Source organism: Oncorhynchus tshawytscha, linkage group LG25 (assembly GCF_018296145.1).
Source record: "Oncorhynchus tshawytscha isolate Ot180627B linkage group LG25, Otsh_v2.0, whole genome shotgun sequence".
Taxonomy (NCBI): domain Eukaryota; kingdom Metazoa; phylum Chordata; class Actinopteri; order Salmoniformes; family Salmonidae; genus Oncorhynchus; species Oncorhynchus tshawytscha.
The window spans coordinates 7848694-7875923 of NC_056453.1; the positions used below are offsets into that span (position 1 = coordinate 7848694).

Consider the following 27230-nt stretch of genomic DNA (forward strand, 5'->3'; position numbering starts at 1 on the left):
AGAAAGAGAGAGAAAGAAAGAAAGAGAGAAAGAAAGAAAGAAAGAGAGAAAGAAAGAAAGTGGCTCACATTATGACCAGTGAGAGCAGCAAGATAGCACAATAAGTAACAGGCTCTGGGTAGGTGGAAAGGCTGGAGGTATGGAAGGGAGGTCAGGGGAGGGGATGTCTTGGGCTGCAGCACTGCTCTATGTGCATGGCAGAGGCCTCATTACCTGTACCTCACTGCATCTCCCAATGGTTGGTTGGCAGGCGGGCAGGCAGAGAGCACCACAGGGATGCAGGGATCGACACAGAGGGAAACTAGGTCAGATCCAGCTCTCACACACATTCATAACACACACACACACACACACACACACACACAGTCAGTCTAAAGCCCTCCTCTTCCATCACTCCACCAACCAACCCCCCCAGGCCGCAGGGTAAGGAAATAAACCAAACAGAGCAGGACTCTCTACTGTCCAGCTTAAACAGTATGTCTGTGTGTGTGTGTTAATCTAGAAAATATTTGAGTGTAGGTGAGTATGTGTGTTCGGGGACTGTAGCCAAATGTAAGAGTTTGTGACAATACACACACACACACACACACACACGTGCATCCATGCGCATTGGGGAATTACATGTTGCATAACATTTACGCAGGAGGAGCAAAAACAATCTTTGCATATGTTTTTGGATGGCAAATTAGTGTTTGTATGGATGACTGGAATTGGTGCTCTGCATAGTTTTACATGACAGGAATACTATCCAATCCATCCAATCCATAGTGTATAATGATGGAGACGGATTCATTCACGGCTAAAACAAGATGAGCTTTAAAAATACTCTCCACCCCCTTGTTTCTCCTCTCCCTCAGCTTCTGTTTACCTCTCTCACACAGTTTTTCTGCCTCTCTCCAGCTCTCTCCCTCCATCTCCCACCCTCTCTCTCTCTCCCCCCAGAGGAGATGAGTCGTTAGTATTCTCAGGCAGCAGTGTTATTATTGGACTAAATATCAGACAAACATGGATTGGCTGGTCGCTATGGCAACTGCATCTGCAGCACTGCATAGGGACGGAGGGAGAGGAGGAGGAAGGAAAGAGGAGAAAAGGGGAGGGTGGAGTGAGAGCTAAAAACAGGGGGCTGGAGAGGAAGGCTGTTAGAGGGAGGGGAAGTGAGAGGGAGGGATATAGAGATAGAGGAAGAGATGAGATGGGAGGGGAGAATGACTTCCTCAAGTCTGAAATATTGGATTCAGCATAAAGGGTGACCTTGATGGGGTAGGGAGAAAAAAAGCACCAGCTAGCAGCACACACACAGCGCCTCTGTCTCTCTGTTTTAGTGTCTTGAATGATGATGGTGATGCCATCTCCAATTACACAGGAAAGTGCAGTACCGCACATTTGTTCACGCATTGCAGCACTTTGAATATTCCTCACGCTTCCCTCGTACTGTAACACAAACGTAATGGATCGTCTTTCTCCGGAGAGGAAAACAGATCAACTTATCTTCTCACGGATTCCTCCATTAAAGCTGAGCTTCAAAATCTAAAATCGCTTTCACAGAATAAAAAAGGGAAAATAATAATCCATTTACTACATTTCTATAATGCTTTTCATAAGAATCTCAAAAAGGCTTGAAAAGCAAAAAAACAAACAAGAAACACATCAAGTCTTTGAGCGCACGCATCCTCCAAAGATGGAGAGGGACAGCGGCTCGATCAGGTGGCTGCTGTGGCTCAGAAATGCAATTCCTTAGAAAACGATTTCAAATGTTGATGTACCGGCACTGACAGAGGGGTTTCATGCTGGAGTTGAATGGAAGAGGACAGAACCCTGATATCATGGGGTCAGACAATGATGAGGACAGCCCAATGCACAATGGGAGCAGAGGATGTTTCAGAGCAAATCGGGGATCTGCCACATAGCTGAGAAGCAACACATAATATAATAACGTATGCCATTTCGCAGGAGCTTTTATCCAAAGCGACTTACAGTCATGCGTGCATCTCTTTCGCTCTCTGTCTCTCTCGCTCTCAACTGATCACGTAACCCTGCTGCCCTGACAAATCTGGGCCAACCTCCAGTCTGTGCTACACATAACAAGGAAGTGACATGGCAAGGAGGGAGAGAGAGAACAAAGGAAGAGAAAACATGAATAAAGATGAAGGAAGTAGGTAAGTCCACAAACTGGTGTCTTCCTACAGTATCTTTCCCTAACGGTCATAAGAGAGTGACGCCTTCCTTCTCATTATAGGGTTAGGCTGAGCCCAGAATAACATCACACACACATCATATGCTTTTTGGCTCTACATAACGGTCTCTCCCTCCATCGCCCGTGTCAATACTGTCTGGAATTTCAGTAGTCACTGTGGACAACAGCAAGACAAGCTGCCACAGAAAGCCATTTTCTGAGATCCCAGTAGATCAAACACAGCATTACACAACAATCTAGAACACTTACACAACTCAGTAGAATTTTCTCATTCGATTGGTTTCCACTGAAGCGCTATTTATAGTTTAGAAAGGGCAACAAAGTGAAAAGTTCCCATGTACTGTAAGTAGGCTTAAAGAACCCATTACTCCTGCCAATAGTCGACCAATTAGTTTACTCCCTACACTCAGTAAGATATTGGAGGGTATTGTGAGTAGACAAATGTGGGCGTATATGGAAAAGAATGATCTGATTACAGCCAATCAGCATGCTTATCGCAAAAACCATTCCACTACCACTGCATTGGTTGACATGACTGACCAGTGGCTCAATGCTATGGATAATGGCAGGTTTGTAGGTGTACTATTTTTAGATTTCAGTGCAGCATTTGATTTAGTGGATCATGAAATTATTTTGACAAAATTAATGCATTATGATTTTAAGGAGGTAGCATTGAATTGGGTACAGTGATATCTAACTGACAGGAAACAGTCCACCTATATCAATGGTTCATTTTCTTCCCCTAATGTGTTATACTGTGGAATACCGCAGGGCAGCTGCCTTGGGCCACTTCTCTACTTAATATACACCAACGACCTTCCCTATGCCTTGGTTGAAACTCAAGCTACTACATTTGCAGATGATACTACAATTTATGCAGCAAGACAATCGGTTCAACAGGTACAGCAAGCTTTGCAAGGAGATTGAGATTATCAGGAAATGGGTTTGCCAAAACAAACTTGCTTTAAACACCGAGAAAACCAAAGTTATGTTGGTCTGTTCAACTAGAAAAAGGCCAAAACAGCATGGGATACAATTAAGTATCAAATTGAAGAAGTGGCAGAAACCAAACTACTGGGAGTGCAGCTAGACAACTGCTTATCATGGTCGTCTCAAATAACTAATCTATGTAAAAAAAAATATTAAAACAGCATGCATAATCAGAAGGATAGCTAAATATTTACCAGGGAAAATCCTTCAGCAAATAACACAGGCATTGGTTGAGAGTCAAGTGAACTATTGTTCGGTGGTCTGGGGAAATGCATCATCTAGTGAAGTTAGGAGGCTGCAGAATGCACAGAATAAAGCAGCAAGGATTGTTTTAAGGCGAAGATATGGTTCTTCTGTTGCAGTCATGCGCAGTGTTCTTGGTTGGTCATCAATCGACAAGATTGATCGACAAGAAAAAAAACATGCTTATATTATTTTATAATATACATCATTTAAAACGGCCAAGTTCTATTCACAATGGTATTCAGTTGGTAAGAGACAGACATTCCGTAAATACTAGGAATAGATTGTCCACCATCTATGCGTTATCCAGACAGAAAAAAGAAATGGGCAAAAGAACATTTCGATTTAGAGCAATAAAGAAATGGAATACATTAACTGAGCAAACTAGAAACCTTTCAATATATAAGTTTAAACATTATTTTAAAACCATTTAAATATAGTATATAGAAATGTTGTGGGACTATAGTAGATGAAGAATCAATATATTTATTTTTTAGATTGAGTATTTATTGGGTCATTATGGGTCAGTATTATGTATGTTTGTAATAGTGTGTTATATGTGAAAGTGTGTTTGTATTATAAAATTGTATTTTAATGTTAAGGACTCTTGGAAGATTAGTCCAAATGGGGACTAAAAGTGATCCTAATAAAATCAAAATCAAAAGTAGATTTGTAATGGATACGGATTTTATGCATTGCTGCTTTTTCGCTGAGTTACTGATTTACCTTCACAGTTATAATTCCAGAGAGAAATGAAGTCTCAGCTGAATAAATTAACATGGAGGCCATTTTTATGACGGGTGTGAACCAAGGGGTATGTGTTAGATCCAGTGAGAAATAATTATCAGGTAACATTAAGCTGAATATTATGTAAATGTAATGTACAATGTCTTCAAAAAGGTATTCATACCCCTTGACTATACTGCACATTTTGTTGTGTCACTGACTGATTTCAAAATGGATAAAATATTTACACACAATACCCCATAATATCCCATAGCATGGTGGTGTCAGTGTCTTGCTATGGTAATGTTTTTCACCAGCAGGGAATGGGAGACAAGTAAGGATAGAGGATACAATTAATGGAGCCAAATGCAGGCAAATTCTTGATGAGAACCTGCTTCAGAGTGCAAACAACTTTAGACTGGGGCGTAAGATTTACGTTGGGAATACTTACATAAATTAATTATTTCTGTATTTCATTGTCAATAAATTTGCTAAAAAAACAAAAAAAAACATGTTTTCAGTTTGTCATCATGAGATATAGAGTGCAGATGGGTGAAAAAAATATTTTAAATTCAAACAAACATGTGGAATAAGTCAAGGGATATGAATATTTCTGATGCTACTGTACAGCGCATACGGAAAGTGTTCAGACCCCTTCCACTTTTCTACATGTTTTTTACTTTACAGCCTTATTCTCAAATGGATTAAATATTTTTTCCCCCTCATCAATCTCCACACAATACCCTATAATGACAAAGCGAAAACAGGATTTTTTTCCTGAAGAACACAGTGGGCACCATCATTCTTAAATGGAAGAAGTTTGGAACCACCAAGACTCTTTCTAGAGCTGGCTGCCCGGCCAAACTAAGCAATCGGCGGAGAAGAGCCTTGGCCAGGGAGGTGACCAAGAACCCGATGGCCACCCTGACATAGCTCCAGAGTTCCTCTGTTGAGATGGGAGAATCTTCCAGAAGGACAACCTTCTTTGCCGTACTCCACCAATCGGGCCTTTATGGTAGAGTGGCCAGACGGAAGCCACTCCTCAGTAAAAGGTACATGACAGCCGGCTTGGAGTTTACCAAAAGGCACCTAAAGGACTCTGACCATGAGAAACAAGAATCTCTGGTCTGATGAAACCAAGATTGAACTCTTTGGCCTGAATGCCAAGCGTCACGTCTGGAGGAAACCTGGCACCATCCCTACGGTGAAGCATGGTGGTGGCAACTTTATGCTGTGGGAATGTTTTTCAGCGGCAGGGACTGGGACACTAGCCAGGATCGAGAGAAAGATTAACGGAGCAAAGTACAGAGAGATCCTTGATGAAAACCTGCTCTGTGTTTGTGTGTGTGCTAGTGTGTGAGACTGTGCTATCCACATCTGTGTGTGTGTGTGTGTGTGTGTGTGTGTGTGCGCGTGTGTGTGACAGATGTAGAGCGTCTCTCCCCCCTCTGTCCCAGGAGTGAAGTGTGTGTGGTGTGCTGCAGTAGCAGTGGCTGCCTGGTGCGAGCTGTGTGGGGTGCACGTCAATAGAGCAGAGGTCTGGGCTAAATATAGACTAGAGCCCATGCAAGCTTTCACAGTGGAGCAGCGCATCTCCTTAAACATTGCATGTCTCCTCTTCTGAGATGGAGGGGGGGGGAGAGAGGAGGAGGGGGGATAGAGGGGGGAGAGGGGGGGGAAAGAGAATGACAGATTGGGGGCAGAGGGTGGGGGGAAAGAGAATGACAGATTGGTGGGGACAGAGAAAGAAAGAGGAAGAACAAGAGAGAAAAAGAGCTGGAGAGTGGGGAAGAGAAACAGATATAGGGAAAGAGGTGAGAGGAAGATAGAGGGTGCAAAGAGAGAGAGAGGGAGTTACAAAGAAGAGGGATGACAATAGGGGAATGACAAAAAAGGGAAAAAGGTTGAGAAAGAAGAAGGGTGAGGGAGGAAGTGAGGCCATGGGGATATAAAAGCCTCTGGACTATTTGTGAGTTTCTAAACAACTGTGGCGCGTCACAGGGGATAAGAAGTTTAACGTGGAGCAGAATTCGCAGTGTCTGTTTTAACTCTCAACAGATTTGGCCATGACGCCTTTTGACAAGCTACTCCTAAAATGTGACAGTGTTGGCATTTTTTTTTTGTTGAAACTTGTCAAGTCGCAAATTCAATCTAAAAAGCAGACTTTTGAGGGGACAAATTTTGAAAACCTCCAGGAAAACAAGATGCCATTTTGTAAGTTGGAACCAAAACAGAGTTAATTGGAATGGGGCTTAGGCTCAATGACACGGTCACACAGTTTTTCCAATGCTGTACATTTGGAGGATAAAAAGCCAGCCATTGACTCTAGGTCCCTGTGTGTGTTGTAAACTGCTACAGAGCTCTGCATTGTGTGGGCTGTGCACCACGCTCAAGTGGAGATAAAGGTTAAATCTACATCTACCGACACACCACACACGGCCTTTTCTTGTGCCCATGTTTCACTGTGATGGATGGGCTTCTATAGGAAGCACATGGAGAGTCAATAAGAGGGACCCTTGCCATCTGTCACTGTGAGCCTGTATACAATGAGACAAGATATCGTCGAAGATGGGCCGTGTTCAGGCACATTCACACACAGATCAGACCAGTTTTAGACCAGACCAAGGATATAATAAAGCAGCATGGCTTAAAAATAATCTTGGTTAACCCAGAACTAAGGTTCACGTAATTGGTCAGCTGCTCGATTAAGTCCCGAGTCCGTAAATGTTAAGGGAAGTGGCACGAGGAGCTCCACCCTCTCTCTTTTCAAAGTCACGGGCCGAATGTCCCCTCCCCTTCTGAAATTCAAAAGATGCGAAAACCGGGAGTTTCCCCCTAAATAACCAGTGAGGAAAAACCCAAACACTGGAACTACCCTGCTCTAATCCTCACATCCCATTCAGTCCCGGCAGATTCTCTCGGTTTACGCGCAGGATCTTTCCACGAGAGATCAGCTTAAATATAATATATGCCGCAAATCATCTATCATACATTACTGAATTATCACACAAGCCCCAACTTAAAGCGCAGTAAAATGATCACAATGATGCCTTGCCCTTTTTTTCCATTCTCCTATATCCACTTAAAGATCATTCAAAAAGCAGGACAGTATGCTATAATTTTACATGTACAGTACCCTATCAGATGGGGCAGTATAGCAGTTCCAATCTGCTACCTGTGTAGTTTTTCCAGGGTTGACTGAAGGGACAGTAAGTAATAATGTACTTCTCTCCGCAATATGTGGGAGGCACACAGCTGGTCTGTACGATAATCTCCACCGTCTGCACCATGCGCTTCTCTGGGAGAATGCGCCACACAAGGAGGTACTGGACTTTGCTTTGAGGAGAGGTACTGCATAGTTTGCTCCCAGCACATACATGCAGTATATTTTACTGTAGACAGACACACAACATCGCACACATGAAAAGACAGAAGGACGCAGGCAGGCAGATAGACAGAACGAGAAGTAGAAAGACCTGCCCGACTCACCCAACGGACTTACCCACTGACCCGACCATCCAACACAGACAGACAGGCAGACAAACACATGCATGCCACACACACACACAGGTTACCTTTTGAAGTGGCTGAGAAGGGTGCCCACCAGCTCTCCGATGCGGCTGTCCCCAGCAGGCACCATGCCCTGTAGACACACCACTAGGTCCCTGCTGTCCTTAGTGTGGAACACCACCAGCTGATCCTTACCTGGGGACACACTCACCCCCGTCACCTGAGAGGACAGAGAGAGAGAGAGGACACACGCGCAGACACGCACACGGGCATACACACATTCAGACAAAACACCACGGGAGTTTGAGTTAGCATGGCTCAATGGACACAGCAATAGACTAGGGGTTCTCACACTGAATTAAAACTGTAATCCGTCATTTACTTGCTAAGGAACGGGTGCAGGGGGATTCTGACATGGTCCTATATAGTGATGGGGGAAAACTTGATACAGTTACATATCGGGATATTATTTTTGACAATATCACAATCTTATTTTTGCGCTAGTTGGTGTACCTGCGCCAAAACTCATAGCTTGTTCGCCATCTTTTGAAATTTGTTTTCAGCACTTTTATTTCCATGACTGATCAAAACTCATTTTCTCATTGTCCCTCTGCAGCAGACATATGGTGAGCAATATGTTTGGAACATAAAAACGCAATACAATCCCACTATTGAATCACAATACATATAGAGTCGTGAGAATCGCAATACATATCGTATTGGCGCCTAAGTATCGCGATAATACCGTATCTTGAGGTCCCCGGCAATTCCCAGCCCTAGTCCTTCACACAGACTGCAATGGACGAGTAAAACCCCAAGGTTATGTGTGCAATGTTTGTCTGCTTCAAGGGTTAATGGTCCTGATAATGTTTTATTTTATTGTTTTACCAAACATAACATCTCTAAGGAAGATAATGAGAAGTAGATTGCATCTGCTTGGAATTACTCTTTTTCAATTCCTTCCCTTTTTCCTACACCCTTCCCCCACGAGTCCAGGTCCCATTGAGCACAGTGTAGACCCTGGAAACAGCCAGGGGAGTCAGACACATTATCCCTTCAGCCCAGAACTGCAGGGGCACCATACTGGGAGAAAAATAATCATTATTCAATCTCCATCAGGTTAAGTAAATGTGACACCGCCACCACGGCACCACACATCGAGGTGTGAACAACAGCTAGCTGCTTTACCAATAGCTAAATAACAGAATGCGAAATGAGCCCCGTGGTTAGAAACGATTTCAACAGGTATACCCCAACACCACATGCTTGTGTTCATGAGAGCAGTTTACGAGGGTCAGGTTACATGTACAGTACATGAAAGGGTTAATTGATCGAAATGAGCCTGGTTTCTTTTTAATGAGTGTTCGAGTTCTCATAGCGATACTGATGGTACTGCAGCGAGTGTCCCGTTCGGTACACCTTTGGTCTATTCTTGAGGGAGACGAGTCTGTCGTTACGTAACACAGACAAATCCCAGTGTTTTCCACAAACACATAGAGTTGGAGTAGTCAGCCAAATAGAAAAAGTAGCCAGCCAGGCAGAACAAGCTCTATTTTGCTGGCCTCTGGTACATTCTATTGCTAGATTGTATCAAGAAATAACACTGATCACATTTTTCCCACGTTTTACAGTGTTAGTTGAATCAGCTGTTGTAAATATGATATACTGTAAAACACAGGAAAAACTTAATTTTGACTGCACTTTTAAAAGAATCCTGTACGAGTGTCGACTTCCAAAGGTTTCAAGCTTCTTTTTACGAGGCATTTTCTCAGCCATCTGTAATACAGGTATGATTGAAGATAACAGCAGATGTCAACACTTTGATTAAATCTGTAGACCTACAGATTTACGTGGCCAAAAGTATGTGGACTGGGGCTCGTCGAACATCTCATTCCAAAATCATGGGAATTAATATGGAATAGGTCCCCCCTTTTGCTGCTATAACAGCCTCCACTCTTCTGGGAAGGCTTTCCACTAGATGATGGAACATTGCTGCAGGGACTTGCTTCCATTCAGCCACAAGAGCATTAGTGATGTTGGGCGATTAGGCCTGGCTCGCAGTCGGCATTCCAATTCATCCCAAAGGTGTTTGATGGGGTTGAGGTCAGGGCTCTGTGCAGGCCAGTCAAGTTTTTCCTCACCAATCTCAACTAATAATTTCTGTATGGACCTCGCTTTGTGCACGGGGACATTGCCATGCTAAAACAGGAAAGAGCCTTCCCCAAACTGTTAACACATATTTGGATGCACAGAATTGTTTAGAATGTCATTCTATGCTCTAGCATAACGATTTCCCTTCACTGGAACTAAGGGGCCTAGCCTGAACCATGAAAAACAGCCCCAGACCATTATTCCTCCTCCAAACTTTACAGTTGGAACTACGCATTGGGGCATGTGGCGTTCTCCTGGCTTCCGTCAAACCCAAATTCCTCACTCCAGAGAATGCATTTCCACTGTTTCAGAGTCCAATGGTGGAGAGCTTTACACCACTACAGCCAATGCTTGGCTTTGCGCATGGTGAGCTTAGGCTTGTGTGCGGCTGCTCGGCCATGGAAACCAATTTTCAATAACCTCCCGACGAACAGTTATTGTGCTGACGTTGTTTCCAGAGGCAGTTTGGAAGTCGATAGTAAGTATTGCAACCGAGGACAGAAAATGTTTACCACTTTGCGGCTGAGCTGTTGTTGCTCCTAGACGATTCCACTTCACAATAACTGCACTTACAGTTGACCGTGGCAGCTCTAGTAGGGCAGAAATTTGACGAACTGACTTCTTGGAAAGGTGTCATCCTATGACAATGCCACATTGAAAGTCACTGAGCTCCTCAGTACGGACCATTCTACTGCTAATGTTTTTCTATGGAGATCGCATGGCTGTGTGCTCGATTTTATACAGCTGTCAGCAACAGGTGTGGCTGAAATAGCTGAATCCACTCATTTGAACAGGTGTCCATATACTTCAATATCTTTGAAATGAATCCTAACCTAAGCATTTCATGACTGGGAATACAGATAGATGCATTTATCGGTCACAGATACCTTAAATTATAAGGGCGTTGATAAGAAAACCAGTCAGTATCTGGTGCGACCACCATTTGCCTCATGCAGCACGACACATCTCCTTCACATACATTTGATCAGGTTGTTGATTGTGGCCTGTGGAATGTTGTCCTACTCCTCTTCAATGGCTGTGCCGAATCTGTGACATGTCTGGTGAGTATGCAGGACATGGAAGAACTGGGACATTTTCAGCTTCCAGGATTTGTGTACAGATCCTTGCGACATGGGGCCATGCATTAATCATGCTGAAACATGAGGTGATGGCGGCGGATGAATGGCACGACAATGGGCCTCAGGGTTTGGATACGGTATCTCTGTGCATTCAAATTGCCATCAATAAAATGCAATTGTGTTCAAAGTCCGTAGCTTATGCCTGCCCATGGCATAACCCCACCGCCACAATGGGGCACACAATGACATCAGCAAACCTCTCGCCCACACGATACCATACTTGTGTCTGCCATCTTCCCAGTACAGTTGAAACTGAGATTCATCCAGCATGCCAGTGGCCATAGAAGGTGAGCATTTGCCCACTGAAGTCAGTTACGACACCGAACTGCAGTCAGGTCAAGAACCTGGTGAGGATCACAAGCACAAAGATGAGAATTCCCTGAGATGGGTTCTGACAGTTTATGAAGAAATTATTTGTTTGTGCAAACCCACAGTTTCATCAGCTGACCGGGTGGCTGGTCTCAGATGATTCCGCTAGTGATAAGGCCAGGTTTGGAGGTCCTGGGCTGGCGTGGTTACACATGGTCTGCGGTTGTGAGGCCGTTTGGATGTACTGCTAAATTCTCTAAAACGGTGTTGGAGGCAGCTTATGGTAGAGAAATTAACTATCAATTCTCTGGCAACAGCTCTGGTGAACATTTCTGCAGTCAGCATGGCAATTGTGGGCTCCCTCAAAACTTGAGACATCTGTGGTATTGTGTTGTGTAACGAAACTGCACATCGTAGAGTGGACTTTTATGATCATGCTGTTTAATCAGCTTCTTGATATGCCACACCTGTCAGGTGGATAGATTATCTTGGCAAAGGACAAATGTTCACTAATAGGGATACAAACAAATATGTGCACAAAATCTGAGAGAAATAAGCTTTTGTGTGTCTAACATTTCTGGGCTCTTTTATTTCAGCTCACTGTACATGTTGTGTTTCTATATTTTGTCAGTGTATCTGAATGGCCAGTCCAAAATTGCTTTAAAATTATGTCATGGAAATAATTGCATTGTATTAATTGCAATCAATTTTGCTTCTAAAGTATGTCATTTTGAAAATATTTGAAAATAGGACTCTGCCCCTTTAAGACAAACGTTCCAAAAGAGACATCAACATGGATACAGTAGGCTAGCCAATACGAAAGCTAGGTGTATTTGTATAGCTTTCTTTTTGCAGACTATCAACAGTAGTCAGAATATTGCTAATATGTTCATTTTGTAAATCACTTTCCATAAAATAAATAAGCTCAGCGAGTAGATTGATGGGCACTTTTATTGCTCTGGATAGCTGTGTGAAGGCATCAACTCATGTACTGCTCGAGAAGTTGTGCCTCTCGGGAGCGTTGTGGTTTTTGAATGAATGGCCAATCATATTGCTCAAATACAAATAGCTTGACATTTACGAGTGTAGTCTTCAACGGTTTTCAATGGTAGACTGCAACAGAGAAGGTAAATGTTGAATTGTAATGCAAAAAAGTGCTGAAAAGTTACTGGCCCTGTCGGTCAAGACTAACAACATCCACTGGCCCGACCGACATGTTTTTACAGGCCGCGGGCCAGCAGGCCATCGTTAATGTCGAAACCTGTAAACAAAAGAAAATAAATGGACGTGCCAGAAAAAAAATTGGCTTAGTGGATTGTTACCATATTATACGGGATGTGCGAATTCAAGCTCTCTCCGTCTGTGTAAAGACATTTGACTGCAACCACAGCGGGAGGAGAGTTCCATATTGTCTGTATTGTGTGTTATGTCGTTCTCTACCCCTCTGCGTACCAGTAGTGTTTCCCGGTCATCGCTCACTTTGTGACTGACAGGCATCTGTCCTCCTATCAAAAGATGTATATTGTTCACTGTAGCGAGAGAGGGCTTGGCAGACTCTTTTTCTGACTAGCAAATTGAAAAATCCCTACGAGATAGAGACAGAGAGAGAGAAAGAGAGATATGAAGAGAGAGAGAGAGAGAGAGAGAGAGAAAGAAATACACTGCAAAACAAAGATGGAGCAAGAGGAAAGGGGAGGAGGTGAAGGGTACATCCATGTGTCCATGAGACAAGCTTTGGCAACTTGCCTCTAATGGGATCCCCAGTCAGCCAGCAATCAATCTTTACTAACACATTACATTCCCATTTAGCACCTGTAAATTAAAGGATCCATACATTGCACTACTTTACTGTACTCTATGACAAATAAGTAATATTCTATCTAGGAGAGAAGGAATCAAGAGAAAGAACGCATGGTTGGAGAAATGGAGAGGGGGAGTAAGATTCAGGAATAGAAATAGTGAAATAGAGTGACAAAGGAAAGACCAAAAAGCTTTATTGGAAAGTGGACAGCACACATGTTGCAGCCAGGCGATTTGTGAACATGCTTGAACAATACCAGACATCAGCTGATCTGCCCTCCCGCACAATCGCCATGACAACTACATCTATTGCAAAGTTGGCATGACAGCGGCAGAGGTAGATAGCAAAGGATGGTGTCTGGTATAGAGGTTGCGTCTCAAATGGCATCCTATTCCCTACGTAGTGCACCACCTTTAACCAGAGCCCTATGGACTATATAGGGAATAGGGTGCCATTTGGGATGGAATCAATGCCTTTGGTTCCAGCAGGGGTAGAAAATAAGCAGAAGGGTAGCCAAGGTTTAGTAGGGCAGCAACGTTGCTGGCTTGCTAATCAACAGGCGCTAACTGCCTTTCCCCTCCATCCGACCTTCCAGTAATCAATGGCTCCTGCTCATGCCTCCCCTAGCAACAATACGTCTCCATCTTCATCGACTCGCTCACCTTGACCAGTTCTCTCACCCCTATCTCAAGGCCATCAGACTGTTAAACAGCCATCACTAGCACAGACTGCTGCTGCCTACATACAGACTTGAAATCATTGGCCACTTTAATAAATGGAACACTAGTCACTTTAATAATGTTTACATATCTTTCATTACTCATCTCATTTGTATATACTGTATTCTATACTATCTATTGCATTTTAGTCTATGCCGCTCTAACATTGTTCATCCATATATTTATATTCATATATTCTTATTCCATTCCTTTACTTAGATTTGTGTGTGTTAGGTATTTGTTGTCAAATTGTTAGATATTACTTGTTAGATATTCCTTGTTAGATATTGCTGCACTGTCGGAACTAGAAGCACAAGCTACACTCGCAATAACATCTGCTAACCATGTGTATGTGACCAATAACGTTTGATTTGATGACATTTAGTATGATGGATTATTTCATGTTCATATTTGGTGTCTGTGACTATGATTAAATGTGAAAACTTATTTTAGCAAATCAATTCTCCATGTGTCCTTTAATTACGCGATTAAACTAATCATGTAACTTTGATTAACTATGAAGTCGGGGCACACCACGGAAAAATGTTGTTTATAGAGTGTCAATTTCACGAATATAACTCTTCAGATATTTTCATATCTTATCGATTAGTCATTCTCATTAATGTATTATTATTATTACCTCACCAGCAAACTCTTGGATATCTGCACAAACCCAAATCATGAATCAGCGATAAACAAATTGGCTGATTTATTTACTAACTAACTAAATAATGACACAGAATTACATTAAACAAACAAACGGTAGATATTTGGGTTACTACATGATACAAAGAAAAAGTCCCTAGCGGACGAAGCCGATATGAAGGCTTGGTAAACAAAGGAAAGGGGTGGGGACTGAGAAAGCGGAGAAAAGACCAAATGGATTCACTACACACAGTTGATAATTATATTAATTGAAATGCTAATCCTTTGCACATGAACGGCCGCTCATTCGAGAATAATTGCAATGTATATATTTATGCCCGTATGTCGTTGTTGTCTTCTCTGTTGGAATTCAGTTCATCAGAGAGTCTCTAGTTAACGTCCCCAGAAGTCACAATACCCTTCCTTGCTCTTATTCTGTAGTGATCGAGAGTCTCAGAGTTGAACCATTTCCAGCCGTGTGGCCAACACTGGTCTTGTAGTTTTAAACCATTTGTCAGCCATGTAGCCACTGCTGCACGCTGACTGGTCTCATGTACATTTCGTGGGTTTTATAGGTCCATGATGCCGACATAATGTCTGGGCTCACGGGGGTGTGGCCACTGACTAGTTAAAACTAAACAATTATCTCATTTAGAAAGCCAACATGACACAAATAGTTTCATATTTAATCATATATTTTACATATATTTTTCAGGTAGAAAACTAATAACTGAGAAATGTACACTTCCAAAGCTACTGTTATTCTGTGCTACCGTCCTTCCCGATGTCTCAAAATAAAAAACAACTTCGACAGGATTGTTCTTTAAAATACCCACGGACCATTCCCACATTCTGAAAAATATAAATATGGTTTAATCCTACAATTTTGGGGATTGGGAGTTGAACAAAGAGAAGCTCTTTGTTCCACAGGTTTATTTCCCCTCTCTTTCTGCATGACCAGGGAGAGAGTCTCTGCCAGGAATTTATGACCTATCGTAAAGTCATAAAACTTGTGGTGGGAGAGAGAGTGAGAGGGGTGGCACACATGTAATATGTTGTGTGTGGTGTGTGTGTTAGTTACAATACATGATGTCATACATGTAACTATACACAATGTTCTATACTGTCTGTATTGTGTGTTATGTCATTCTCTACCCCTCTGCGTACGTCTTGTTATACAGTGAGTGTACAAAACATTAGGAACACCTTCTTAGCACCCCCTTTTCCCCTCAAGAACAGCCTCAATTCACCGGGGCATTAACTCTACAAGGTGTCGAAAGCGTTCCACAGGGATGATGGCCCATGTTGACTCCAATGCTTCCCACAGTTGTGTCAAGTTGGCTGGTGGACCATTCTCGACACACAGGAAACCCAGCAACATTGCAGTTCTTGACTAACTCAAACCGGTGCGCCTGGCACCTACTACCATACCCCATTCAAAGGCACTTACATGTTTTTCATTTACCCCCTGAATGACACACACAATCCATGTCTCAATTGTCTCAAGGCTTAAAAATGCTTCTTTAACCCGTCTCCTCCCTTCATCTACACTGATTGGCGTGGATTTAACACGTGAGCTCAATAAAGGATCATAGCGTTCACCTGATCAGTCTGTCATGGAAAGAGTTCCTAATGTTTTGTACACTCAGTCTATATCTCCAAGTCTGCACCATTTAACAATACTCATGATTCTGTCTGGTTACCTTGTGCATTAGACTGAGTGTCCAACACACAGCCTTCCCTCTCCGGGCTCTCGTGTGTGTGTGTGTGTGTAAACAATAGCCGATAGCCCTTCAGGCAGCTCTATTCTTCTCCTAGCCCTGCTTTTCCATTTCTCATTTCCATTACAGATGCAACGATAAGACCGGGTGTTTGTCCTATAATTCTTTCCTGACAGTTTGTCAGATTGAACACTGTGCTTCCTTATCAAAAGAAAGGAGGGGATATCTGGCCCCCCTCTCTCTCTCCTTCTACCTTTCTTCCCCCTCTGCCTCGCTACCACTACCTCTCTCACTCCTCAGCCTCTCTTTCATTCACCCCCCCCATCTCACTCGCTGTTTCTTCCCCCTTTCTGCTCTTTATCCACAAGGTCAACTTTCAAGATATAAGCCGCCTGTACTGCAATACTAGAGATTATACTTTGAGACGCACTTTGACTACTTGAAAACGAGAGGTTCAAATTCAGGTGTACTGTAGGTTACATAAACAGAGTTGTGATGAAAAGCCATGAAAAAATAAATCAATAGCAGGGACGTGCTGCTGTAAATCGAAAAAGAACCCAGAGGACTTAACCACGGGAAACAAGGATCATAGGATCCGTGTGCCTTATCGTCCACCAAATCAGTGAGAACGTTTTTTTTTAAACACAACATTAATGCAGTGGATAAAGGATGGGAAGAGTTGAACATTTAAACCTTGTTGCCTTAGCGACAAATAACAGTCTCCATACGTAGTATGATAAGATCATCTAAGACGAGAGTTGATAACAATTACGATTAGTTCAAACAAAACTAAATTCCATTTCATCTCCTTTAAAATCAGTCTACGGAGACGTGAAAAGGGCAATTATTCCATTATCTCTACATAGTGTTTCATTTCCTGTTCCACAAACCATGCTATTAATCAATTATCAATTGAGAATGATTTTGAGAGACCCTTTAGACTGTTTAGAGCCACAGATAGTAAGATGTCTATTCATTTCAACTACACAATACACTATATTAACCACACAGGGGAGGTGCTCTTACATTGTAGAGGGGGATGCTCTTCATGGGCTTGTACTGCTTGAGGGGGTCCATCTTGTATAGGTGGCGGTCTGTGATGAGGACGGCCCGGTCCTCTGCCTTGTGGAAACGGTTGATCTGGGATACACAAAGACCCTTATCCGTCACCCCACAGGAGACCCCACACACACAGCCAACACACACAACTGGGAGTTGGCTAAACTCAGGGACAGTTGGGTGAGAATGTGTGTGTGCAGGGGCAGACTGGCCATCTGGCATGTTGGGCAAATGGCTGGTCCATTTTTTGGACCAGTGGGCCTGTAACATTTTATTGTAATTTTTTTTCTCCGCAAAATTAGAATTTTCTGGGGCCTCAAGGAAAATAATTGTCTGGTGTGTTAAAAATGTCAGGGCCGATTTCTGGTCCCAGTCTGCCCCTGTGTGTGGAGGGTGTGTGCGCAATAGATGTGATCGTATTCTCTATTCTGTGTATGGTGTATGTGTCCACCTGTGTGGTATAGGGTTTGGGTTAGGTAATAGTCCCCAACCCTACTGTACCTTGCGCACGTTGCAGGAGAAGAGCACTCTCATGAACTTGTCCTTACGCTGCAACTCACAGGACACCAAGGTGAAGGAGGACGCTGTGTCAGGACTGTCTCGCTTCTGAAAACACACATACACAGAGAGAGAGACAAAGACTGTCATTAAGAAACTCCTCTACAAAGAAAAAACACTTTCCATAACAATTTAGTTCAACAACACACACGTCGCACCCCCCCCACCACCACCGACAAAAACGCACACACATTTACAACTATATTAAAATTAAAAACAACATCAGAAACAACACATCAACCTCTAACCTCTCCCTTTGAGGAGCTCAGAGCAAGTGTCAGAACCCCCCTAGCCAATCCAACTCACCAGGTAGTTGCCCTCCCAGGTCCTTTGCAGCCCCAGGTCAGGTCTCTGGCCCTTGAGGGCCTCCAGGGTGGCCACCTTGGCCCTGATCTGCAGCTTCTCCTCTGGTGTCAGGTCTTTGATCAGAGTCCACGCCCACCACCTAGAGCAGCATGGAAACACCCACAGGAATAGTAATGGAGCCAAGATATTGACTCTGACACTGTAGAGTCTATGGTCTTGATAACATGATTGGCTATTTCTGACGTGATGATACTGCATAACAGGGATTTTGGGGGGGGCTGCACTCTCTCTGACATGAAACATCCTGCCTTTAAACTGTACTTTCAAAGCATCAAGTGTGAAATTTCACTTTCTCCGGATGAAAGTATTGAACGAGGCTTTGATGGGGAAAAATCTATGTCCACCACAGACCTGAGGCTGGAAGACACATGGGTAAGAACCTTCAAAGGAAACCAGTTGGAGTAGAAAACTGTCCACTCCACACAACTCGTACTACACTGATAATACTGATGGAAGGGCTTACAGTGCATCGTGTTCAAGGGTTGATGTTTTACCCAAACAGAGGTGGGATTACTCATACTACAACCCCTTGTGTGTGTGTTTGTGTGTGTGCACGCGTGACACTTTGTTTACCTGTTGTAGATGCTCCGCAGCGCCTCTTCAAACTTCCGCAGGACTTTGGGCGGCGTGGGCCACTTGACGTGCTTGCCATGGTCCTTCATGGAGCGCACGTTCTTGAATTTGCGGTTGACATCCTTGATGTAGGACTTGACCTTGTAGTGCTGGTAGGCCCGCAGGATGATGAGGGCGGCTCGCATGCGCCGGTAACGCATCCTGGCTATGGTACCGCGCCATACCTGGTGAAGAGAATGGATAGGTTAACACAGTGGGAATGAGTAAGCCTCTATGGATCCTGTACCTCCCAATAACAACTATTAGTTTAACAGGATGTATGTCTAGAGTATGAAACACACTGTTAATATAACAAAAACGTATAAATGAAGGCAGCCTATATTTGAGCAACATTTTCTCGGACACATTTCAAATGAGATACAGTACGTTCAGATGCATAAACTCGAGCAAGACAGACCAAAAGATTCACATAATTCAATGACACATTCATGTTAGTAACTGTAAATCGGAACAGCTTGTATGTTGGGAGTCTTATTGAAAAGAATGTCTAAAATAACTTATGTACATTTTTATGATCTGAAGCAAGAAAGCCAAAACAAAGATTCACATCATAAAATGTTACTGTAAATCTGAACAGCATGTGTGTTGGACTCTTATTGAAAAGAATGCTCTGAGCCGGCGTAACCAAACTTTGAGTTACACACACCCCCCTATCAACCGCTCCGGAACACCCCCACAAAACATGAATAATAAATGGTAGTGGGACCCCAGGGAGACATGTCTTCTGCTCCTTCCTCACTAAAACCACTGCCATATGCTCCTTTTTGACTTCATATTGATTCATAGACCCGTACCAGTCTATTTAACTTACTGTAAACAACAAACAAAGACTATACAGTGCTGACAGTCTCAATTGTGTTTGATGTTGAGACTCAAAAGCAACTCATTAATGTTGCAGTCATATAATTCATATACTGTATATCAATGGTAACGCATCAGTCTTAGTCACACAGTACATGAATTCTAATATGCTGTAATTCTGCAGATCATGAATATTTGATTCCTTAACGTATGTATGTTTGGCGGTGGTTGATTTGAAAAATAGTCTCTGACATTAGCATATTAAATATTGGGGAAGTGTTTCACCTGGGGAGGTTGATTATGTGGTTATTAAATATACAGTTGAAATCGGAAGTTTACATACACTCGGGTTGGAGTCATTAAAACTTGGTTTTTCAACCACTCCACAAATGTCTTGTTCACAAACTATAGTTATGGCATGTCAGTTAAGACATTACTTGTGTCATGGACAAAGTGGATTTTTCCAACAATTGTTAACAGACAGATTATTTCACAATTTCATCACAATTCCAGTGGGTCAGAAGTTAACGTACACAAAGATGACTGTGCCTTTAAACAACTTGGAAAATTCCAGAAAACGATGTCATGGCTTTAGAAGCTTCTGATAGGCTAATTGACATAATTTGAGTCAATTGGAGGTGTACCTATGGATGTATTTCAAGGCCTACCTTCAAACTCAGTGCCTCTTTGCTTGACATCATGGGAAAATCTAAAGAAATCAGCTAAAAAAAATTGTAGACCTCCACAAGTCTGGTTCATCCTTGGGAGCAATTTCCAAACACCTGAAGGTACCATGTTCATCTGTACAAACAATAGTACACAAGTATAAACACCATGGGACCACACAGCCATCATACCGCTCAGGAAGGAGACGCGTTCTGTCTCCTAGAGATGAACGTACTTGGTGCGAAAAGTGCAAATCAATCCCAGAAAAACAGCAAAGGACCTTGTGAAGATGCTGGAGGAAACCGGTACAAAAGTATTTATATCCACAGTAAAACGAGTCATATATTGACATAACCTGAAAGGAAGCTCAGCAAGGAAGAAGCCACTGCTCCAAAACCACCATAAAAAAGCCAGACTACGGTTTGCAACTGCACATGGGGACAAAGATTGTACTTTTTGGAGAAATATCCTCTGGTCTGATGAAACAAAATTTGAACTGTTTGGCCATAATGACCATCCTTATGTTTGGAGGAGAAAGGGGAGGCTTGCAAGCCGAAGAACACCCTCCCAACCGTGAAGTACGGGGGTGGCAGCATCATGTTGTGGGGGTGCTTTGCTGCAGGAGGGACTGGTGCACTTCACAAAATAGATGTCAACATGAGAAAGGAAAATTGTGGATATATTGAAGCAACATCGCAAGACATCAGTCAGGAAGTTAAAGCTTGGTCGCAAATGGGTCTTCCAAATGGACAATAACCCCAAGCATACTTCCAAAGTTGTGGCAAAATGGCTTAAGGACAACAAAGTCAAGGTATTGGAGTGACCATCACAAAGTCCTGACCTCAATCCTATAGAAAATGTGTGGGCAGAACTGAAAAAGCATGTGCGAGCAAGGAGGTCTACAAACCTGACTCAGTTACACCAGCTCTGTCAGGAGTAATGGGACAAAATTCACCCAAATTATTGTGGGAAGCTTGTGGAAGGCTACCCGAAACGTTTGACCCAAGTTAAAACAATTTAAAGGCAATTCTGCCAAATACTAATTGAGTGCATGTAAACTTCTGACCCACTGGGAATGTGATGAAAGAAACAAGCTGAAATCAATCATTTTCTCTACTATTATTCTTACATTTCACATTCTTAAAATAATGTGGTGATCCTAACTGACCTAAGACAGTGAATTTTTACTAGGATTAAATGTCAGGAATTGTGAAAAACTGAGTTTAAATGCATTTGGCTCAGGTGTATGTAAACTCCCGACTTCAACTGTAGCTAAACAACATTGATTTCTGCCTGTTAGCTTTTATTCATTTAACCTACAAAGTACAAATACACAGAATATAATGCCAAAAAGATGTCTTAAGTATCCAAAATCTAATTAAATCTACTTTAAAGATTCGCTACAGTAACACTACGGTCCATTCAGAGGCCACCTCTAGTCTAGTGGATCAATCACACAGAGATAAATGAAGGACAGTCAAGAGTGAACTGTCCCTCACTTATGACCTCAAACTCCCCTTTGCCCCTCCATTTCGCTGCCCTAGCGGACTTATAAATAATGGAGGACGGAAGAGATGAGCCTGCAGGAAGCCCGTTTTAGGCGTCTCACAGTATGGACATTGTAATGTATTGCCCTGGCCACATCTGCAGTCCTCATCCCTCCTTGCAGCATGCCTAAGGCACGTTCACGCAGATGAGCAAGAACCCTGGGCATCTTTCTTTTGGTGTTGTTCCAGAGTCAGTAGAAAGGCCTCTTAGGTGTCCTAAGTTTTCATAACTGTGACCTTAATTGCCTACCGTCTGTAAGCTGTTAGTGTCTTAACGACCGTTCCACTGGTGCATGTTCATTAATTGTTTATGGTTCATTGAACAAGCATGGGAAACAGTGTTTAAACCCTTTACAATGACATCTTGGAAGTTACTTGGATTTTTTACGAATTATCTTTCTAAGGCAGGGTCCTGAAAAAGAGACATTTCTTTTTTTGCTGAGTTCACTTCAAGGTCTCAGAACGAGTGACGTCACCGATTGAAACGCTATTAGCGCGCATCAACTAATTAGCCATTTCACACCAGTTACACTCACCCCCTTTGACCGCCTCCTTTTCCGCAGCAACAAGTGACCCGGGTCAACAGCATCAATGGGATCAACTATTTTTTCTCCGAATACAAATCGCTTTCTTTAAGGCAGTCATTTTACTTACGGCCCTTGGAAATGACCTGCATGTCTGCAGTTATAAAAAAGGTTTCAAATGCAATACATGGATTTACAAATACAAATCAAAAGGTGTTTGTTTGTGGATAGTGAATTGCATTTGTGGAAAGCAATTTACATTTGTGGATTGGTGATTTACATTTGGCATGATATTGATCCCATAGATCTACTCCTACACTGAACAAAAACATAAACGCTACATGTAAAGTGCTTGTCTCATGTTTGATGAGCTGAAATAAAAGATCACAGAAACGTTCCATACACACAAAAAGCTAATTTCTCTCAAATGTTGTGCACAAATGTGTTTACATCCCTGTTAGTGAGCATTTTATCTTTTGTCAAGATAATCCATCCACCTGACAGGTGTGGTATATATCAAGAAGCTGAATAAACAGCATGATCATTACACAGGTGCACCTTGTGCTGTGGACAATAAAAGGCCACTTAAAAAATGTGCATTTGTCACACAACACAATGTCAAATAAGTTTTAAGGGAGTGTGCAATTGGCATGCTGACTGCAGGAATGTCCACCAGAACTGTTGCCAGATCATTTGATGTTAATTCCTCTACCGTAAGCTGCCTCCAACATCGTTTTAGAGAATTTGGCAGTACATCCAACCGGCCTGACAACTGAGGGGGGAGGGCGGGGTGCTGAGGAGTAGTTCTGTCTGTAATAAAGCCTTTTTGTGGGGATAAACTCAGTCTGATTGGCTGGGTCTGGCTCCCCAGTGGATGAGCCTACGCCCTCCCAGGCCCACCCATGTGAAATCCATAGATTAGGGCCTAACAAATGTATTTCAATTGAATGATTTCCTTATATGAACTGTAACTCAGCAAAATCTTTGAAATTGTTGCACATTGCATTTATATTTTTGTTCAGTATATATAGCGCATTTGGAAAGTATTCAGACTTCATCCACATTTTATTAAATTACAGCCTTATTCTAAAATTGATTAGAATCAAACCACACACAATAATTACAAAGCAAAAATGACAAAAGCAAAAACTGTTTTTTAGACAATTTTTTTTATATTACATAGGTATTCATACCCTTTACTCAGTACTTTGTTGAAGCACCTTTGGCAGCGATTACACATGTGTATTTGGGGAGTTTCTCCCATTCTTCTCTGCAGATCCTCTCAAGCTCTGTCAGGTTGAATGGAGAGAGTCCCTGCACATCTATTTTCAGGTCTCTCCAGAGATGTTCGATTGGGTTCAAGTCCGGGCTCTGGTTGGGCCACTTAAAGACATTCAGAGACTTGTCCCAAAGCCACTATTGCATTGTATTGGCTGTGTACTTAGGGCCCCAGTCTGAGGTCCTGAGCACTCTAGAACAGGTTTTCATCAAGGATCTCTCTGTACTTTGCTCCATTCATCTTTCCCTCGATCCTGAATAGTCTCGCAGTCCCTGCCACTGAAAAACATTCCCACAGCATAATGTTGCCACCACCATGCTTCACCATAGGACGGTGTCAGGTTTCCTCCAGATGTGATGCTTAGCATTCAGGCCAAATAGTTACATATTGGTTTCATCAGACCAGATAATCTTGTTTCTCATGGTCAGAGTCCTTTAGGTGCCTTTTGGTAAACACCAAGCCGGCTGTCATGTACCTTTTACTGGAGAGTGGCTTCCGTCTGGCCACTCTACCATAAAGGCCTGATTGGTGGAATGCTGCAGAGATGGTTGTCCTTCTGGAAGGTTCTCCCATTTCCACAGAGGAACTCCGGAGCTCTGTTAGAGTGACCATCGTGTTCTTGGTCACCTCCCTGACGAAGGTCCTTCTCCCCCGATTGCTCAGTTCGGTCGGGCAGCCAGCTCTAGGAAGAGTCTTGGTGGTTCCAAGCTTATGCCATTTAAGAATGATGGAGGCCACTGTGTTCTTGGGGACCTTCACTGCTGCAGAAATGTTTAGGTACCCTTCCCCAGATCTGTACCTCGGTTATGATATTTGTGCATCTGTAACTTTCTCACTCATCATTATTGACGATTCAGTCAGGACTATCTGTAATCATGGTAGCATCCACATTAATGTAGAATTGCTTAGAAACATATTCTATTCTCATTTACAATAAAAGTGACTCCAGAATGACAATACATTACTTACCATTAATTTCTATTGGGCACAAAATAATCTGAAACACAACCAAAACAAACAGCAAATACATCGAGCAGGTTTGTAAAGTCGCAAGCTTGATGTAATCATTGCGTGCTAGGAATATGGGACCAAATACTTAAACTTCATTACACATATACTGTAAGTGTATACTGTTCAACCTCTCTTTCGTATCGTCTGAGATTCCCAAAGATTGGAAAGCTGCCGCGGTCATCCCACTCTTCAGAGGTGGAGACACTCTAGACCCAAACTGCTACAGACCTACAGTGCCTTGCGAAAGTATTCGGCCCCCTTGAACTTTGCGACCTTTTGCCACATTTCAGGCTTCAAACATAAAGATATAAAACTGTATTTTTTTGTGAAGAATCAACAACAAGTGGGACACAATCATGAAGTGGAACGACATTTATTGGATATTTCAAACTTTTTTAACAAATCAAAAACTGAAAAATTGGGCGTGCAAAATTTATTCAGCCCCTTTACTTTCAGTGCAGCAAACTCTCTCCAGAAGTTCAGTGAGGATCTCTGAATGATCCAATGTTGACCTAAATGACTAATGATGATAAATACAATCCACCTGTGTGTAATCAAGTCTCCGTATAAATGCACCTGCACTGTGATAGTCTCAGAGGTCCGTTAAAAGCGCAGAGAGCATCATGAAGAACAAGGAACACACCAGGCAGGTCCGAGATACTGTTGTGAAGAAGTGTAAAGCCGGATTTGGATACAAAAAGATTTCCCAAGCTTTAAACATCCCAAGGAGCACTGTGCAAGCGATAATATTGAAATGGAAGGAGTATCAGACCACTGCAAATCTACCAAGACCTGGCCGTCCCTCTCAACTTTCAGCTCATACAAGGAGAAGACTGATCAGAGATGCAGCCAAGAGGCCCATGATCACTCTGGATGAACTGCAGAGATCTACAGCTGAGGTGGGAGACTCTGTCCATAGGACAACAATCAGTCGTATATTGCACAAATCTGGCCTTTATGGAAGAGTGGCAAGAAGAAAGCCATTTCTTAAAGATATCCATAAAAAGTGTCGTTTAAAGTTTGCCACAAGCCACCTGGGAGACACACCAAACATGTGGAAGAAGGTGCTCTGGTCAGATGAAACCAAAATTGAACTTTTTGGCAACAATGCAAAACGTTATGTTTGGCGTAAAAGCAACACAGCTCATCACCCTGAACCCATCATCCCCACTGTCAAACATGGTGGTGGCAGCATCATGGTTTGGGCCTGCTTTTCTTCAGCAGGGACAGGGAAGATGGTTAAAATTGATGGGAAGATGGATGGAGACAAATACAAGACCATTCTGGAAGAAAACCTGATGGAGTCTGGAAAAGACCTGAGACTGGGACGGAGATTTGTCTTCCAACAAGACAATGATCTAAAACATAAAGCAAAATCTAAAATGGAATGGTTCAAAAATAAACATATTCAGGTGTTAGAATGGCCAAGTCAAAGTCCAGACCTGAATCCAATCGAGAATCTGTGGAAAGAACTGAAAACTGCTGTTCACAAATGCTCTCCATCCAACCTCACTGAGCTCGAGCTGTTTTGCAAGGAGGAATGGGAAAAAATGTCAGTCTCTCGATGTGCAAAACTGATAGAGACATACCCCAAGCGACTTACAGCTGTAATCGCAGCAAAAGGTGGCGCTACAAAGTATTAACTTAAGGGGGCTGAATAATTTTGCACGCCCAATTTTTCAGTTTTTGATTTGTTAAAAAAGTTTGAAATATCCAATAAATGTCGTTCCACTTCATGATTGTGTCCCACTTGTTGTTGATTCTTCACAAAAAAATACAGTTTTATATCTTTATGTTTGAAGCCTGAAATGTGGCAAAAGGTCGCAAAGTTCAAGGGGGCCGAATACTTTCGCAAGGCACTGTATATCTATCCTACCCTGCATCTCTAAGGTCTTCGAAAGCCAAGTTAACAAACAGATTACTGACCATTTTGAATCACATCGTACCTTCTCCGCAATGCAATCTGGTTTCCGAGCTGGTCATGGGTGCACCTCAGCCACGCTCAAGGTCCTTAACGATATCCTAACCGCCATCGATAAGGGACATTACTGTGCAGCTGTATTCATCGACCTGGCCAAGGCTTTCGACTCTGTCATTCACCACATTCTTATTGGCAGACTCAACAGCCTTGGTTTCTCAAATGATTGCCTCGCCTGGTTCACCAACTACTTCTCTGATAGAGTTCAGTGTGCCAAATCGGAGGGCCTGCTGTCCGGACCTCTGGCAGTCTCTATGGGGTTGCCACAGGGTTCAATTCTCGGGCCGACTCTTCTCTGTATACATAAATGATGTCACTCTTGCTGCTGGTGATTCTATGATCCACCTCTACGCAGACAACACCATTCTGTATACTTCTGGCCCTTCTTTGGACACTGTGTTAACTAACCTCCAGACGAGCTTCAATTCCATGCAACTCTCCTTCCGTGGCCTCCAACTGCTCTTAAAAGCAAATAAAACTAAATGCATGCTATTCAACCGATCATTGCCCGCACCTGCCCGCCCATCCAGCATCACTACTCTGGACGGCTGTGACTTAGAATACGTGGTTAACTACAAATACCTAGGTGTCTGGCTAGACTGTAAACTCTCCTTCCAGACTCACATTAAGCATCTCCAATCAAAAATTAAATCTAGAATT

At 42.8% G+C, this 27230-nt stretch overlaps 1 protein-coding gene across 3 annotated transcripts in view; it reads right to left on the bottom strand.

Annotated features, from left to right (window-relative positions):
* Positions 1 to 27230, bottom strand: part of LOC112224153 (unconventional myosin-Id) — a 124148-nt gene that overhangs the window by 29225 nt on the left and 67693 nt on the right. For 2 of the 3 annotated variants that reach the window (XM_042305905.1, XM_042305907.1), the window contains 5 exons: positions 18705 to 18928; positions 18072 to 18210; positions 17709 to 17813; positions 17175 to 17288; positions 7729 to 7883 (listed from right to left, as the gene is read on the bottom strand). In XM_042305905.1, the coding sequence (XP_042161839.1) occupies positions 7729 to 7883; positions 17175 to 17288; positions 17709 to 17813; positions 18072 to 18210; positions 18705 to 18928 (737 nt within the window). The remainder of the gene's footprint in view (positions 1 to 7728; positions 7884 to 17174; positions 17289 to 17708; positions 17814 to 18071; positions 18211 to 18704; positions 18929 to 27230) is intronic. The other variant, XM_042305906.1, reaches the window with a different exon arrangement.